The sequence below is a fragment of the Benincasa hispida genome, chromosome 8 (assembly GCF_009727055.1).
Source record: "Benincasa hispida cultivar B227 chromosome 8, ASM972705v1, whole genome shotgun sequence".
Classification (NCBI taxonomy): domain Eukaryota; kingdom Viridiplantae; phylum Streptophyta; class Magnoliopsida; order Cucurbitales; family Cucurbitaceae; genus Benincasa; species Benincasa hispida.
This window is the reverse complement of record NC_052356.1, coordinates 965,372-985,033: the sequence shown is the minus strand read 5'-3', so window position 1 is coordinate 985,033 and position 19,662 is coordinate 965,372. Positions and strand designations below refer to the sequence as shown.

At 32.9% G+C, this 19,662-nt stretch overlaps 1 protein-coding gene across 2 annotated transcripts; it reads right to left on the bottom strand.

The window, feature by feature from the left end:
- Positions 1-11,210: 11,210 nt before the first annotated feature.
- On the bottom strand, positions 11,211-17,170 carry LOC120083843. 2 transcript variants are annotated; one of them, XM_039039732.1, is made up of 9 exons: positions 16,917-17,058; positions 16,446-16,678; positions 15,623-15,727; positions 15,361-15,417; positions 12,969-13,049; positions 12,581-12,615; positions 12,208-12,297; positions 11,966-12,125; positions 11,211-11,759 (listed from the first exon to the last, which is right to left on the bottom strand). In XM_039039732.1, exons 2-9 carry the CDS (start codon positions 16,635-16,637, stop codon positions 11,643-11,645), a joined length of 837 nt encoding a protein of 278 aa, XP_038895660.1. In that variant the 5' UTR covers positions 16,638-16,678; positions 16,917-17,058; the 3' UTR covers positions 11,211-11,642. The 2 variants fall into 2 exon arrangements, with proteins under 2 accessions (XP_038895660.1, XP_038895659.1); XM_039039731.1 differs by having other exon boundaries at positions 11,216-11,759; positions 16,446-16,606; positions 16,917-17,170.
- Positions 17,171-19,662: the final 2,492 nt, after the last annotated feature.

Here is a 19,662-nt window from a genome sequence, read left to right as displayed (position 1 = left end):
TGAACTTAACCAGAACTACACCTGAGCTTCAAGTACGGAATCCAATCTAGTCATAAGCCAAACTGAAGGGTTTCAAAACTCAATTCTAAAATCCAATTAACATAAATATTCACCAACCAATTGGAGAACAACCATTATAACTTACCAAAAGGCGCCCAAAACGATCTTTGATGCTGCTGGACATTACCGAAAAATAACTTGAAACCCCGAATTGAGCAACAATGCATCCTGAGTATAACTTCAATCAGACCAAAATCGATAGGCATTCAAAACCTAAAGACCAAATAAAACTTAAATCTCACCAAAAATTCCAAGTTCCTGGCAAAATGGAAGAGGTGTCGACTGGCGGATGACAAGAACGGGAACGAAAAACTGAAGAAACTCGGCTGGCGGAAAGCATCAGCACGCGATGCCGCTGGCGGAAAGCAGAGGTCGAGCGATGAGCGGTTGAGCTGAGGTGTGGGCGGTGCGGACGGCTACCGTGAGGAGGCGACAGCGTTCAGACGGTCGGCGACCTGCCGAACCACGTGCGGCTGAAGAACGAGTTGGGGGAAAAAGGGTGGTCTCGCGTGGGGATTGGGAGGAAGAAGAAGGAGAGAAAAAAACATATAATTTTCTTTTCTTTCTTTTCTATGCACACAAACCGAGGTTTTTTAATTCCACATTTATAACCGATTTAGTATGTTCAAACCCAAAAATAAAAAGGAACAAGACGAATTTTACCTTACAATTTTGGGGGTGTCACATGTTTCGTTTTAGTCAACTTAAATACCCCCGCCTAGATAGAACGTTCCTTGGACAAAAGTTCCTCATAGGCAATTATTTTATAAGTTTAATTTTTCACGAAATTGATTTTAATCCTATTAAAACAAATTAAAAGATTAACATATTTCCACTCATGTTAGAAATACTTTTAACATAAGTCTAGGTGAATCAATTTTAAACCATTTAAAATTAATTTGAACTTGTGTTTGCATGCAACTCTTGATTATAGATTTTAATCTAGTTCATTAAACTTATAACCATTATAAAATAATGAAATTATTAAAACTAATAGTTTGCATCTAATGACATTGATCAAATATAACAATTATATTTATCTAAATATGTCATGCTCAATGCAAAGTTTATTTTCATCCAATAATAATAACACTTATAATTATCATCCATGAAAAAAACATACATATTCATTTTCATTAAACAATATAACAATTATATTATTACTAATGAAAATAATTCACATGCTATCATACTATATAACAATTATATCCTAGTACGATGTATGAACATGCTTAATTAATCATGCAACCATATAATATAACATTTATATTGAAAAAGATGCATGAAACATGTTTATCCTAATGTGGGATTTAAAAATATATGACATACATTATGCATATTACTAATATAATCATACATCACATGCAAAATTAAATTAAATAACGAAATAGACCGAATTTAGTACTCCTAAAAAAATATTAATTAAATTAATATAACTAATTTATATTAATCTAATACGGAAGGCTGTCTCAAACTCGGGACCGCTCGAACGGACTCCATGCGCTCAACCTCCTCGGAGCGTCATTACGCTATGGAAAAAACTAGTGTTCTACTTTGCGTCGAAGTGTCACAATGCTAGGGTACAACATCGCGACGCTGCAAGATAGAATGCATTGAATTGCTTCAAATTTGCACTAAAAACCTTTGTTCTTCATCCTGATCATCAACAACACTTGCAAAACTTGTGACCCAAACTTATAAACTCGATTACTAAATTAAATGCCCCAAAACAACGGGCCTTTATATGATCAAATCAAGTAAAAACAGTAATCTAAAGTGTCAAATTTGAAAACATCTATTTGCAAACTCACATTCAATTAATGAAGAGAAAAAACTCACCATTTTCTCTAATATTTTCTTCTAAAAACTGAAAATCAAAATTGCAAGAATTGGGCTCTGATACCAATTGAAGAGAATCAACTTCTTGCAGAAGCGTGTGATCGCCTTACAATTTTGGAAATTGATTTTGTGAGAAACAAAATCAGTGAACTCATGGAAATATTCAAAGGATAAATATACAAAAGGACCTAAGAAATGAACTCACCCTTGTGGATTTTTTTCCACTTCACGTTTTTCCTCTAAAGGTCACGAACAATCCTGAGCTTCTCAACGAATAAGAACACCACCTCTAAGGCTACCTTCTTATTCTCTTGGAATAAAAAAGGGATTGGAAGTGTGGGCTCCAAGACCTTTTGATGGAGGAATTTTTTTAGAGAGAGATTCTTTTGAAGAAGAGAGATTAGAGAGGAAGGGTGGAGGCTAGGTTATTTTTCACAAAAATAAACCTTACGCTAAAAAGGGTAATGATAGTATATTTATAGGGAGAGAGGCTAACCCTTTCTCCAAGCTTTTCCACTTTCCTTCTTATAGCCAATTAATTAATTAACTATTATTTGAGTAATTAACATACAAATTAAATAAATGTATACTAAATCAAATTTAATACAAAGTTAATTAATTAATTAACATACAAATACCACATATTTATATACATATATCTCTTTATGAATCCAATTCATATAAATCTAATATTTGAATCTCATTCAAATACATCTCTCTTATAATATAGTTTGGATTATAGTTCATATCTATCATAATTCACTATACTTTATATTAATCATATTAATATAAAATTTCTTTAATTAATTTGAACAATTCAAATAATTCCTTTTTACTCTTTAACGAACTAACAAGGGGATTTTATGGACCTACTGATTAGAAGCTCCAATGATATGAGATTAATTTAATTAAACTCTTTTAATTAAATCAATCAATATTCATTAACTATCGGTCACCCTATTAAAGATCGATAGCTGCACTCTTTGCATTGTAGAAGTATTTCTGTGTCCACGGATATAACCAATCAACAGTGAGTTAACTCTTCACAGATTGCTCATAAGTACAGCTGGATTAGAATATCGTTTTACCCTTGTAGTTATATCTAATTCCTTAAGTACCATCGATTCCTCTAATGAACAAATAGTTTATAGTACAATTATAAATTAGTACCTCTTGGGCCAATGAGAGATTGAGGCCTCATTGTTCAAGACACGAAATCAGCTGCTAAGGAAGAAATTTATCGACTTTCACTATGATTGGGAAGGATTAAATTCCTTTTTGTGTAGGTGTATTCCCAACTCCCTTCTCGGAAAAACCCCCAAAATAGTAGACTTGTTGAGTTGGCTACCATGACCACTCTCACCCATACAAATCAAATGATTGCCCTCATAAACAAGAGTTTACAACTCACTCAGGATTAAGGTCAAGTCATCTATGATCCTTGGTTGTGAACATCCAGCCCACCATTTCACGGGCTGTGAAGCAAGGATAGCTATATAGGTAAATGACTAAAAATCCCAGCAATTAAAACATCCCATGTTTCATGGACGTTGCTGTGAAGCACGATCGTCTAGACGATCACATAATAAGCGATAAGTAACAAATTTACTCCGCGATCATGTAGTCAGGAACTAAGCGATGAAGCTTGCTGAGCTACACGATCATTTAGTGCACGCACGTCAACATGCACCCGAGTATCCGATACTCAACGATTGCTTACCCCATCGTTTACACGACCCAACCAATGCTTGGTCGTCTTCATCCTCAAAGTACAACAACTCATTGCCTTGAAGTCTCGTCACGAGTGACTTAACAGAGACTCAAACACTTTGAATTTAAAGACTCGATAGCAAGTTAATATGCCAAAAAACACAAGGGCCCTTACAATTAACATTAAATGTAAAAGAATTAAATAACCAGAGGCATCATCCCAGAAAACATTAATCCATATCCACAAAACTATTTAACAAATAAACAGAGTGCAGACATACTTTACCCACCGAGAAGTAAATGTTATTCTATACATCAATGAATTTGGAATATCAGAACCTGGCTCTGATACTAATTGAAGGAACTTTTATCAAAGAGTACCTCTGAGCGGAAGCAAGATCGTTCTAAATTCATTGTGACAGAAACATCGCATTCATAAAACACATACAAGTTATGCATTTAACAACAAATTACGACATGCTTCTTAAACTTAAACAACAAAGGACTGAGAGACATACCAGTTGAAGAACTTTTCTTCCCTTGAACTCTCGCTCTTGTCAGGAATCAACAACACATGCAGTCGCTGTGATCACCAAGTCTATCACCCACCAAATCATGTTGTCGCTCACCACCAAAGGTCTTCTACACGAACAAGGCAGCAAGGAGGACACAACCACTCGGAAACCTCGGTATTCTCGGAGTGAGAATCCAGGAGGTGTGGGCTCTGTTGGATTTGGTAGAGGGGAGGAGGAAACAACGATCGTTTACCACGAACAAGCAAGTGGGAGATATCTGAAGTCTATCGCATAGATGGGTGTTTGATTATTTAGCAAAAGGTACACGATTGTGTGGTAAAAAAGAGCTAATCGTTCAGACGATTGTTTAGGTAAATCGCTCGGGCGCGCGATTGTTTAGAAAAGACTATGCGATCGTTTAGGTAATCCACGTGTGTAGACGATCGTTTAGGACAACTTGAGCTATCGTGTAGGCTCTCGTTCACTAGACGATAGGCAGTGTACTAAATCGTGGAGCGATTGTCTGATCTATATGCAAAATGAAAACTATTTTTATTTTATCCTTCAGTTATGAAAACTGAATGTAACCTCCCACTATCTCATGCGATTATGGAGAAAAACCAACAATTATCTCATAATTGTTTAATTAAAAAATAAATATAATCATATTATATTTATAACCTATAGTTTAATATCACAACATATGCAACATATAAACCATAGTCCTTTTCTCCTCCACTAGATATAAATCATATTTATATCATTTTTCTTTAATTAATGTATCTCATACAACATGTCAACTATGTCATATATAATTGACTCGTTTAATTATATCATATATAATCAAATTCTCTCTTGTCAATTTGAACACTTCAAACTGACCCAAAAACTGATTCTGAACTTGAACCCATTGAGCTATCAAGGGGGCCTTCTAGACCTATGGCTCAAAGCTCCAACGGTACGTGAATAGCTGACTAAACTCTTTATCCACGAGATCCACCATCTGTTAACTGCTAGGTATTCCACTAAAGACCGATAACTGCACTCTTCTCACCATAGATATATTTCAGTGTCCATTGGATATAACCAACCAATAGTACGATAACCCTTCACAGATGCTCGTAAGTACAGCTCGGCCAATTTACCGCTTTGTCCTTGTAGTTACATCTAACTTCTTAAGTACCACTGATCCCTCTAATGAAAAATACAACATAGTCCTACTATGTGTGGACACCTCTCGGGCCATGAGAAGGTATGTGGCGCCACATCGTTCAAGTCCCAGAATCAGCTCTTAAGGGAGCAATTTATCTACTTACCCTTACTTTGGGGAAGGAGTGAATTCCATCTCGTATAGTTGAGTTCCCAACTCCCAAATCAGACAAATCCCCAAAGTGGAAGGTTTGAGTCGGAAATCTGGCCACTCACACCCATGCAAATCAAAGAACCGCCCTCAATGGCAGGAGTTCCCAACTCACTCAGGATTGAGGTCATGTTACCTATGGTCATTCTAGTGAAGTGAAGTCTCTGTCATGAATGATGTTATATAACGAGACTATAACACTTCGTGGTCCGGTCTTATACAAACTCCTTTGTATAGGACGCCCCCGCTCGCATGTCTCCACATGAATGATCAAGATCAGACCATCTGTAGCAAGTCACAACACTTGTAACTATTCTACCAAGCGGGTCACATTCGTAGCATTACCAGGATAAGGTTTTCCTTCTATATCCATATACTACAGACCATTTTGGTTATCACTTAAGGCATGATCCACTTGTATGTCTCCACATACATGCTTAAGTTACAATGACAACCAAGGATCTTAGTTTATTGGTTTGTGGTAAAACAATTAAAACATCCCATGTTTCATAGACAACAATGAAGAAAATATCATATATTATTACATCACAAGCATTTGTTCAATACAATGTTTACAAACTACAGAACCCAACGAGAGTTTAGGGCATCAACCCCAACAATTGACCTCCAGCTTGCTTTTCCCTGATCTAGTTTCCAGATACTTCGATCTGACCTGTGAAAAAGATCCCTGCACTAGTATGGTGTCAAGCCTATTGCACTTCGATTCTTAAATTAGTACAAAGAATGGCTAATTCAACCAAGCACAAAAGAAGTAAAGTCGGGCCTCTCCTTTGGAGATTACTTACTTTCCCATTTGGCATGGTCGAACAAAGTTATTTATAAGCCTATCCTCTGACACACGCCTCTGGTCACGTATGTCATGGACGTTTTTGGCACTCAAGGTTGCAAGGTGCCAGTTCAGATTCGGCTCGATTGTTTCTAGATTGGTAATATTTACTAACTCAGCTAGTCAACTCAATAATGTTACTTGAATATAGGAGGTATCCTTCAAGAAGATCTTGAGGCATTGGCATTTCTCTTTTGGGACGCATGGTCCACTATACCTCCTTCCAGTACCCTATGGGCTTGGACCTTGCCTCAAGCAATCCTCAACATATATAATTTTGTATTTATATTCATCCTGAATTAGCCTAAAACTAGATACGTATCCTTTTAGACATTATCTTTTTTTTTTTTCACTTTGAAAAAAATAGTTAAATTTCATTTTCATTGTGCATGCCTTTTAACTAGTCATTATAAGAGTCAACTCTAAAGAGTGTTGTTGATCCAAACATAGTTTATAAATAAGACATCAATTACCATTTTAAAGGTTGACAGTTTCATCTCATACTCTGTCATGTCATTGTTAAATTCAAGAGGGGATGGTTTGGAGAGTGTCGTGGGCTATAGGGATGTCTGTGGGTTGCATTGGATTGGATTGAAGCATTTTTTAGATTCAACCCAATTGTTCGGGTTGTAAGGTTCTTCAACCCAAATAACCTTTATTAAAGGAGAATTGGAGTGTATGGGGGGTTTTTGAGGTTTCATTTAGAAAAATAGCAAAACCGCCCAGAACTAAGAATTATGGCAACTCATGTGACATGCGCATGGCCACAAATTTCGAAATTCCTGATTTTCCCTTGACTTGTTTAGGGATGTTGTTGACATAACTACAAATACAGAGTAATTCCAAAAGAGAAAGTAAGGTCGAGATATATATACAGGGTAATTATTGATAGACAACTGGCTTCCTAATTTTGTTCATATAGTTAATATAATCTCTATATTTTATTATTATTTTAGATTCTATTTAACCACTTTTTGAATTTATCTCACCTTAAAAAAATATCCAGATTTTAAAACCAAATTTATATTTGAAATATCCATATATTATTAAAACTTCTTTCCTAATTTTTAGATAATACAATCTCTATATTTTATTATTAACTTAGATTATGTTTAACAACTTTTCGAATTTATCTCACCTTAATAAAATATTCAGATTTTGAAACCAAATCTATATTTGAAATACCCATATATTACCCTGATTTGCCCATGACCAAAAATTTCTAAATCTCTAATTTGCCTTTGCCTTGTCCGTAGATGTTTTTGTTGATGAAACTACAAATACTAAGTAATCCCAAAACAGAAAATTGGGTTGAGCAGGGTAATTGTTGATATTTGTCAAGGATAACTGCCCTCCTAATTTTGTAACATAATCTCTATATTTTATTATTATTTTAGATTCTATTTAACCAATTTTCGAATTTATCTTACCTTAATAAAATATCTAGATTTTCTACCAAATTTATATTTGAAATATCCATATATTATTAAAACTTCTTTTATCCATATATTTTATTCAAATCTCTATATCGTTTTTCATAATTGTATACATACATTTTTTGAATTAGCTGTATATTTCTCACATTTTTAATAAATTAGTTGTATATGCTATTTTTTATATTATTTTAAGATTTTGGGAAAAGAAACATCGCTTCCTACAAAAATACAAGAATCAGTTGGATTGTTGCTCCACACATTGCCATAACTTTTGTTATTTACATAAAGGTTTCATCGATTTAGGTTTTCTTGTGGTTTCTTTAACAAGCTACTGTTTTTGCTATAACTTTACAATTAGGATTTGATTTAAAATAAACCAATCTCTTCCTCATTTTTCCCTCTTTTGAAATTGAAATTTATTTTTAATATAAAAATTAGATTTTGATAACTACTTCACGAATTGATTTAAAATAAACCAATCTCTTCCTCATTTTTCTCTTAGCTATTGTTTTGATTTGATTTAACCACTTTTCGAAAATATTCAGAATTAATCAATATTTAATTTGTTTATCACCATTTGGATTTTAATTTATAATACATCTTTGGATTTTATATTATTTTATTCATTTTTATTATTCTAAATTCAAATGATTTTTTTTAATTTTAATTAGAATTTTATGGAATATTTTATACATATTATCATCTAATAAACTGTATATTTCATTTAAATTTGATCATTTTTTTTTATTTTTAATTACCTTTTATTCATTATCATCTTATTATATTATTATATCATTAATTTGTCTTTTTGACAAATAAATACGTATTCACTTTTGCAATCTTACTGTTTTTGTTATGCCTCTACAACGAGTTAGCCTTTTTCATAGGTTTTTGTGGTTGATGAAGATTGTAATTGTTGAAGCTTATGAAAATGGAATTATGTATACATTGTAATTGTAAATAAACGAACTCCCTTTCTGATTTTTCTTCCCGAATTATATTTGAATTTATATTTTATTATTAAATTAGATTTTATCTAACTATTTATCGATTTTTTAATCAGAATAAACAAAAACTTATTGTTTTTTCTCTCCAATTTATATTTGAATTTATTTTTTATTATCAAATTTGATTTTATCCAACTAACTTTTGATTTGTTTACATGTTAAAAATTCAATTTTATCTAAATATTTTTTTACTATTTTATGCATATTGTTATCAAATTAATTTGATTTTTTTTCTTTATATTTTCGATGTTTTCAATTTTTCATATACAAACATGTAAAAATGGTTGGTTGAACCTAAAAAGAAATATATAAATGAGAATTAAATTTTAAATGGTTGAAACATATGGATGTGTATATATATATTTTTCAGTTTATTATTAATATTAATAATAATATTATTATTAGTATCCTTATTCTTATTTTATTATTATCATCATCATCATTATTATTTATTAAAAGAAGATAATAAAAAAACCCTAAATCTCATCTTTTTCATCTTCTTCACTTAGCCGCCCCAAAATCTCATTTTCTCCTTTGCAATCTCATGTTTTCAATCGTTGGTTCAACAACTCTTTCTTAATTCCATCATCTTGGCAAGCTTTTAACAACCACCCTCACCAAGTTGCCGATCTTTTTTCGCTTGCACACATGTTTTGCTTTTGTTTCTACTTTGAACATCATTTTCAACAATGAAGTTGTGGGATTGATAGTGCTTAAAGTTGACTTTCAAGATCCAATGAACAAAATGGTCACATGGAATGAAGATGATGAGACTCCCTACAACTGGTTTGGTGTCAAACGCAATCATGCTTCCAATGGTCACATCGTCATGAAGTTGCAATTCCTTCACATATTCATTTGCCAACAACTTTCCTCGTAAAATCAACTTTGCTCTCTCACGTTGGAAGAAGTCCATTGTTGTATACATAAGTTTCTAATGATAATAACCCCCATCGACTGCTCGTCATCTTCCCTTGCATAAATGAGTGATTTTTAATTTTGCGTCTGGACTGTTTAGATACTATGTATTTGTAATTCAAGAATATCTAGGTAGAGTGTATTTGTGATATTTAGCTGCATTTTCTTTTGTACTTAATTTTGTTGTTTTAGGGTAGTTTTGCTATTTTTATAATTTTGAAACTTTTTTTGCCATTTTTTCAAATGTAACTTTAAAATTTGTTGTTTCTCTTGTCAGCTCTTTATTAAATAATGAACCCAACCCAATCCAACCATGAAACATCTAAGTTAGATTGGTTTGGTTACCCATGTTATTTGTTTAACTTTTTGTTCTAAAAATAAGTAAAATGTTAATATGTAGAAAAATATTGTAGTAGAACAATTTATCTAGTAACATTATGAAATTAAATAAAACTAAAACAAATTTATGTATATATGATTGTATTATAAGTAAAAAAATACAATTTTAAAAATTAATAATAAATTCAGATTGACTTAGTTATTTTAGGTAAACTCATGAACCAACCCAACCCATAAAATTTTTATTTATTTGAACTCAACCCAACTCAAATGAGTTAGTAGCCCAACTCAATCTGTACTGGTTGGATTGGCTTGATCAGATTTTTTTAACACCCCTAGTGTGTTGTCTACGATACTATGAAAAATTGTTTATACTACCTCCATTCATTGCTTGTCACAAAAGTAACATTTAAGAATTATGTGGAATTCATGAAATAAATGAATAATAAATTAATAAACCATCTAATGATGTGTCAAATAATAAATGAAAGTAGTAGGTAATACGGTAATACATTTTTTCCCGTCCATATTTGACGGGAGTTAAATTCTAAATCTCCCCAAGGTGTCCTAACCATCAAAGCATCTAAGAGAATGTTTAGAAGTAATTCTAAAATAGTTATAATCGTTTTTATCATTCTTAAAATCATTATTAAATATGTTTTTAGTTTCAGAACCAATTTTGATGAAATGAAAATTACATCTAAAAGTGTACAATTAAATTTTAAATTAATTTTTGAAGGATTAAGTGTATTTCAAAGTAATTTTAATAATTTCAAAAGGTAGGAAAGAATGTTTTTCTTGGGTTGGTCTGATGGATCTCGTCTTTAGTTTTACTGGTACTTGTGTCATTCATGTGGTTAGGTTTGTTGTCTATTAATTTATTTATTTTCAACCTGTGGAACCTTCCCTTTATTTTCTTGCATTGATCTCAACCTATGAAATCCTAGTCTTTTTCTTAAAAAAAGGGGACGGAAATGTGAGAAATCCTAAATCAAGAGATCAATAGAGAGATGAGGGGTCCAATTGATGGCTCAAAAAACTACATAAGATTACAGAATCTTTGCTCATATGTTTTATACTTTTGGATATGCAAATAAACTACCTAAACCAATCATCTCATTGCAATCCGTTTTTATCCTTTTCAACATCACAAATTTAGCAAACTTTTTCACTGAAGAATTTGATTGAATTAAGTTGATGCATTAGAAGTAAATATTAACATCCAACCTATATATTTCGATTTTAACGACATTTTCTCCTATAAACAAATTTAAGAGTTAAATCATATAACTCATATAACATATCAATCCCTGACCTATAAATAAAACTTAAATGACCCACTTCTTGAAACAACTGGGGATCAGTAATGGCAAAAACAGGGCATATCTTCTCTTGACAAAACCAAACATTTGTGCACTAAAACATGAAATGACATACTACTTGATCCCAATGATGTTTGTTTGAATTACTGAACATCTCCATATCAGTTAAGGTGTAGGACAGTAAGTTAATACCAACCTGCAGCGTGCACGGAATACTTAGACACAACCAACAGTTGTTGCAAAGATAATGTGGGCCGGTCAGTTGTTTACTTCAAAATGTGCGGTGCAGTCATGCCGAGTCCCCATCGTTTTCCGGAAAGACCAATCTCAGATTTTCATTGTCCCTGTAAACTTGAACAAGTGCAGCTGCCTTATAGACGAACATCCCAAGCATGGCTGGTGTGAGCTAAACACACAGGAAGAGAATCACATGATAACATAAGAGTGTGCAACGTCGGGGGTTATATGCATCTAAAATGGTCGTTTTTCCGATGCAATAAGGATAGTTTTTTTCACTGGAGCATAGCTGATTTGGTTAGGACATAGATTCTTTGACCAAAAGGTGAAAAGATCAAATTACCATCCACTAGTTAAAATTTGAAATATTGTTACCTGGAAGTCGAAGAAGTCGTTGGCAAGAAATTTATGAGAAAGGATCCATAATGCATATATTGCAGCAGGAATCACAAGCCTAGGAGATGAAAGGGCAATGCCACTTCCCTTCAGTGATTTCTCAAACACGTTCTTGATATCTTCACTTCTTATTCCAATTCTGGCATAGGGAATGAATGTTGATTGTGACAAACAAGTTATACCCAATAGACAAATAAATCGACTATGGCATTTGTTCGTACTTTTTTGTCTTTTTCTGAGTGAAAATATCAGGAATCATGTCTTTAGATAGTTTGTCAGCATGTTGATACAATAGCTGGAGGTATAAGCAGCTGCATTAGAGATAATCCCATATGTTATTGCAGCAGAGAGTATTGGAGAAAAAGCCATCAAAATTTAAAAAATGGACACTATTTTATTTTCTCCGTAGGAGGGAAAAATTGATTTGACTAAAGCTCACTTCGATTCTTACAAACTTCTCAAAGCAATTGTTTCAAAAGAGTCTTGTCTGAAAACTTCAAGTTTTGGAATGAAAATCTAACTCTTGATAGTGAACCACAGCATGTCAAACTGAAGTTTCAAAATAACAGCATCATTAAACTCATATCAACCAACCTTGAAAGGACTCCTACTGCATAACTAATAGCAGCCTGAACAGCAAAAACAAATAAAATTCTTCATCAGCAAGAAAGCTCCTCTCAACACGTGAGTCATGTTAAGAGAAAGCGAGGAGGTGTCATTTGAAGAAAATGAGATGACCTAAGGCGATAAATGTTAATGATATAGATACTGGAGTCTAAGACACATTGCAACTACTTTATGTTATTACTCGACTCCAACCTATAATTCTTACTACCAATGGAAGAATGTATTAAATCAAAAACCATATCATGCCATCTCTTCTTCCTTGTACTAAAAGAATTGTAAATCAACTCAAAAGAAAAAAAAAAAAAAAATCTGTAGTACACAAGATAATTGCTTTTCTACTTCAGTGAAAATATACCTGGAACGAAAATACCACCAGGCAATACCCACTGCATGCAGTTCCAATGCCAACAGACAAAAGCATTAGTTCCCTCTTGAGCTGTGTTAAAAAAAGGAATTAATAATCAACTTCAATTTCGAATGATCAAAAGTGCATCTTCCATCTTCTTGAGGCATTATAAACTATTCTGTAGTTTTATAATGTAGCCAAAAAGTAAATTATCAAAAATGAAAAAGGAAGAGGAGAAAAGCTTTATGCGCAGCTAGATTCAATAAGGGAGCACTTTAGCATCTCATATCATTAGCACCCGAACCAAAGTAGTGTAGGGAGTAAAATATCGTTTCCACATACGAATTGAAAAAGAAACATAATAGAACCATCTGTAAACCAATAAAGTATGCAAGTGCAGCAAGTTTACATGTTCAACTAACCAATTACTGTATGAACTTTAAGGAATTTTAGGTTAAAATACCATTTTGGCCTATGTTCTTTAGGTCTCTGTAAAGGTTCTTCCTTGATATACTATTAACTTTCAGCAAAATACAACACAAACACTTCCACCAATTGGAGTAGGTGGTAATCTCCCAACTGTTCTTCACTAACCACAGAGTATACACAAAAATATAACCTGACCCAAAACAAAAACATAACTTTGCTTAAATACTAACTAACATAAAAGACATAAAAGACAGTTATTGAGGTGAATTTCCTGCTTTTTCCCTTCTCACATTAGTATTTACTATCGGAGGCCTAAAATAACCCGGGGTGAGAGCCACCTTGTCCTCAACGTGGAATTCAGGAAATTGGTTGTGAAATTGATCATAGCTGTCCCATGTAGCTTCGTGCTCAGGTAGGAACCCTCCACTGGACTAACAATTCCCATTCAATGGGCTCAATGTTTTTCCTTCAACACTCCTAGAGATGAGCCTACTTAGCACATCCACAACAAGCATGAAAAGAAAAGGGATAAACGGCCTCCCTGTCTAAGACATCTTTTGGTCAAAACTTTACTTTGCCTTTAAGGAATCCATTAATGAGGAAGGAATAACTCACGATTCTCGTATTTCTCCACATCCACATCCTACATTTATACCCAAAGCCCTTTCCAAATCTTATCCAAGAAATTTCAATCCACATCATAAGCTTTTTCAAAATCAATCTTAAAAAGTACATATTGAATATTATATATGTAGAATTATTAATGACTTATATATCATTGATTTCCATTAAAAGCTTCGCCTTTGTCGAGGAGCTGCCTTGGCCCTTGAATCCTTCATTTGAGGTCTAATATATTTTTATATTATTCATTCACAAATACATAATGAATACTATTTATACATTTAATTATTAGTGACCAATATATCGCCAATTTCCATTTTAAAAAATTATTTAAACTTGTAGATAAACATCTAATAATTTCAAAAGTTTTCCATAAAATTTTCCTTTAATCAGTGATATAAATCAAGAAATCATATTTCCATGAAATGATCTTGAAGATGATAAGAATCAAAATCATTAAGTTTCCATGTAAACTTAGTTTTTTTAATTAATTTCCAGAAATTTAGTGTTTAATTTAAGTACTGAAATTATGGATATTGTGTTCAAAGATAGTTGTTGGAAATATGGAGGTTACTTTTAATGAAGATACATTGAAGATGAAGACTAGTCAAAGATGGTGGCTGCCATTGATAGAATCACATTGAATATGGTGGATGAAAGATGGAGGTTGGGAAGACGACTACTTCTTTAATGTTTTAAGTTGACTTTTGCTACTTTACACTAATTGTATTAGAATCTCTACAAGGCGATATAAAACCTCCTATCCTTTTAATTGTAATAGATAAGAATTTGGATGAATGATAATAGAAAATTCTAAAATGTAGAATTTTGTTTCTCGTGTGTTCTTGTGATAGAATCCATGAATATTTGGAGCATTCAAGTGAGAATTGATCTGTCTTACTTGTGGAGTGCGTTGAAGATCAAAGGTTGATGGGAGTTTCTAACTTGGTCCAATCCTTGATTCATTAGATCGTCTAAGTAATCTGAATCTAGATCAAATCGGTTTTGGGGCTCTTGGGGTTGAGTTCTTTGGGTCTTGTTGTTCAACATGGTTCTTAGATCTGATGCCTAGGGGTCTCATATCAATTAGTTATTAAAAATATTATAAGTTTGAGGTTTGTTGTCATAAAGATTGAGCCTTCATTTTGCAGGCCCCAATCCAATCCAGCCCCAACTCATTTTGTGACCCATGCATATATGTACAAACTTTGAAGAATATGGAAAAAGAGAAAGCAAAATATGATTTTGGACAAGTTTAGTGAATGAAGTGCAGGCATCAAATTTTATATCAAGATTATCATAGACAACACAAAAATAATACAAACGAACATACTGAGTTCAAGTATCATACCGCTTCATATTTGAGAAAATTTAGTTTCTTCTTTCTTTCACGATCATTTGGGAGTATCTATTAAAGAAAATAAAATAGAGGGATTAAAGAAAATCAGTCTGCTGCGAAAGCATCAATGATTGATCTTGTCTAGCAACTGATCCAGACCAAACTGGTTGTTCATGGAAACAAAACATAAAATGACTTCTGTAACTACCACCTGAGACCCTTCTTGAGTGGCCTTATTACCTTACAAAACATATTAGAATTGGAATAGGCTCACCTTATTAACAGTTTTTTTATTGATTGGTGCAGAGTTACCACCCGAGATCCATTCTTGAGTGACAGACAATTTCAAAAACCCACCATCATCATCATTTTCATCAACCTACGAGTCATAAATCAAGAATTAAGGGAAAAAACAAGAGTTTTCCTGATCCTATGAAGAAGATAAAAGAAGCAGACCAACATTTTAGTTATTGTCATAACCATTTAAAATAAAGTTTAGTTTTCTGAAAATTAACAAGGACTTCAAAATTATGTGAGAGTCACCAATTTAGTGTAATGTGGATGGTGTAATGTACAGTACATCTATGATCTAGTGCAAATAAATACATCTTTCTTGCTCTTCATGGCTTTTTTTTTTTTTTTTTTTTTTTATTTTCCAAAAATCATGCAAAAAATTGATTCCAAAGTATATGTGGATTCTCATATTCAGTGTCTTCTCTTCTACCATATCCAGCTCTAATAACCTTGGAATAAGATGTTTTACAAACAATTCTTAAGTAGAACATTCTGGTGTTATTTGTTCATCTTCTTGGAAATTTGTATGGGCATGGCCCCCAACTTTTATTTTTCTTCACCTAACTTGGCATGTTTGTGCATGTGTTTCATCTACTTATACTAAGCTGGATGGTTTTGAATATCATACTGCTAGAGGAAAAAATTGCAAATAGGATACCTACCAAAGTGACCATATAAATACGCTCGTTCGATATTGTAGAAACATATTAATTTCTTAGTTTCCAATGGCTGGATATTATGCATAGACATCCCATAAATTGAACATTGAAAATGAAAGCATTAAAAGACTAAGCATATTGTACCGGTCCTTGAGAAGTATCCGTAAATCTGTCATCAGTGACATCTTCAAATTTCAAGACTGCCCTCTGCCAAAGCATATCAGAAGTTTTTGATATAAAATCCGAATTTAGTTTCCGTTCCTCGAAGAATGCTCGTAGAACATCCTCTTCAGCAATTTCACTTACTGAAAAACAAGACACCGTGAAGGTCAGCATGCACTATTCGCCCAACTTAAAGTTAAGAGCACTGGAATAGGCTGCCAGAAAATAACAATAACAAATTACTTGTAGAAAAGAGAAAAGAAAACTGCTATTGAAATTGAAGCAACCGAACAGCCTTGTAATTGGACAGAATTTGATAGAAAATCAAATCACCAAACCGAAATTCCGAATAATGAGTCCTAACTTCGATTCTAAGTTCGCGTTACTAAGCTCTTCACAGTTCCTCAGGAAAACCAAGGAAACTATGTGAAAAAGAAGGATGGGAGAAGTGACCTGCGCGAATTCTTCTTGGCGGTAGTGGAATGGGGAGCTTTGATTTCTGGAAATGAAGTAAAGAAGTAGCTGTTCGTGATAGGAATCTGGTAGGAGGTGAAGTTTGCTTGCCGGTGAAGCATGTAACCATAGAAAGAGTTTCCATCGCTTATCCGAGCTTCACAATCCTGGTTTCACCCGCAGTGGGTTGGGAATCAAATTATCTTCTTCTCACAATCATTTTTTAAGCCAGCTCTCATACTTAGGGAGGGAAAGGTAAGTGACTTTTTCCCCCCCTTTTTCATTTAAGTAGAAATCACTGTGAAATTAATTTTATTTTACATTTAGAAATGCAATTTTTTATATTATCGAATTTAGTTTTTAAGGATTAAAAATATGTTATTAACTGATTTTCAAAATGATAATAGTAACTTGAACCATTTTAGAATCACTTCCAAATATGTTTGAAGTAAACTTATAATTAAAGGAAATGAATTCTCGATAGAAGTGAGTGGATCGCCTTGTATTAGTGATTTCATTTTGGATAGAACTCAAAATTAGAGAAAAAATGAATTGACGGATAAACATAAATATAAAGCCTATAAGCATGTGATTAAAAAAAATACAGAGAAGAAGAAAGAGAGATTTTAACTTGTCTTGGTAGAAAACTCTTCTTTATGTTCTCCTCTCCCAAAGTCACAAACTAAGTTTTTCCTCACGATCACAGTAAGATCAAATCTTCACTACTGGATACCACCACAAAACTCTTCCTTACTATTCTCAAGGTAAGAATCGAAGGAGTTATGTACTATTCGATTTTTGGGAGTGAATGAGAAGTTTCTTTTAGAGAGAACTTTTTGAGATTGCAAAGGAAAATAAAAATTTATTCTGTCCGAAAAATCAACTCCTTGCAATTATTTTATGTGAAAGAGAGGAAGGAGGACCCACTAATACGATGAAATAACTCCTATTTCTTAATTTTAATTTAATTAAATTAAAAACTTTATATTAAATCATATTTAATATAAATGTCACATTTTTTTTATCATATTCAAAAAATATTCTCTCACATTACCTATAGTTTTAGTATGAATCATATTCATATTAATTTTAACTTATAGTTTTAATATGAATCACATTCATATTATTAATATTTGAATCCTATTCAAGTATTTATCTCTCTCATCAAACTTTATATATAATGTATCAATATACATTATACTAATTCCATATCATACAATTAATTCTTTGAATTAATTTAAACAATTCAAATTAATCCAAAAATTAATTGATTCTTAATTAATTCTAATTGAGCTAGCAAGGGGACCTTATGAATATATAGATTAGAAGCTCCAATGATACGAGAATAATTAATTAAACTCTTTAATTAATCAATATTCATTAACTGTCGGTCACTCCATTAAAGACTGATAGTTGCACTCTTTGCACTGTAAATATATTTATGTGTTCATAGATATAACCAATCAACAATAAGTTGACCCTTCACAAATTGCTCATAACTGCAGCTAGGTTAAATTACTATTTTGCCCCTGTAATTATATTTAACTCATTAAGTATCACGGATCCCTCTAATGAACAATTAGTTATAGTCTAACTATAACTAGACCCCTCTTTGGCTAGTGAGAGGGTGAGGCGCCTCATTGTTCAAGACCAGAAATCAGTCCTTAAGAGAGCAATTCATCTACTTAACCTATGACCATGAAGGAGTGAATTCCATTTTGTATGGCTTTGTTCCTAGCTCCTACTCAGACGAATCTCCAAAATGATAGGCATATTGAGTAGGCGAATCTTGCCACTCTCACCCATACAAATCAAAGGATCGCCCTCATAGGCTCACAATTCACTCAAGATTAAGGTCAAGCCACTTATGGTCATCCTAATGAAATGTAAGTCTCTTCAAGTAATGATGTTATAAAGAGAGATTAACCATTTCCTGGCCCGATCTTATATAAATTCTTTTTATAGGGTACCTTCACTCACATGTCTCTACATGAATAATTAGGACCAGGTCATTTGTACCACTTTACAACAATTGTAACAATTATAAAGTGGGTTGTATCCGTTGTTGTTGGGGTTTATGTCCTAAAACTCGTGGTATGTAAATAATGGATCTTATTCTGAAAGTTCAATAAGGTGTTATTGAATAAATATTTTGCTTATTAGAAATCCAATAAACCTAAAAGTCCCTTGACTATTAGATGAGTACTTAAAATTTATGTAGAGACATAAAAGTGAATCAGGTTCGAGTAAATGATCAAAATGATCTATAGTATATGAATAAGGTTGGGTATCTTATTCTAGTAACATTATTGGATGCGGCCTGCTCTGTAGTTGTTACAAAGAGTTGTAAAGTGTTAGAAATGAAGTGATTCAAAATCCCCCATGTCCCAACATGAGGAGTGGGGGTGTCCTTGTGCAAAAGGGTTTGTACAAGATCGGACCACGAAATCAGTCACTCTTACTTTAAAACGTTGTTTACTGTTTAAGTCTGACTATTTCAAAGCGATGACTTAGGTAACTTAACCTTAATCTTGAGCTAACTATGAACTCCTATTTATTTGGAATTATTCTTAGATTTGCATAGGTGAGGATTGACTCAATGATAACTTGTAGAAATACAAGTTATTTATGCTGTCTTATCTAGATATTGCGGCCAAAAGAGAAGGAATATGCGTTGATTGTATGAAAATTAGCTCAGAAATACAATAATTATGAATTAACACAATTACACCCACTAACATCGTCA

Coding starts and splice junctions, on each gene's coding strand:
- LOC120083843 (XM_039039731.1), bottom strand. CDS start 17,061: ATGGAAACTCTTTCTATGGTTACATGCTTCACCGGCAAGCAAACTTCA. Junction 16,607..16,916: donor GCCAAGAAGAATTCGCGCAG/GTCACTTCTCCC, acceptor CTTGTTTTTCAG/TAAGTGAAATTGCTGAAGAG. Junction 12,616..12,968: donor TGGTGGTATTTTCGTTCCAG/GTATATTTTCAC, acceptor TTTGCTGTTCAG/GCTGCTATTAGTTATGCAGT.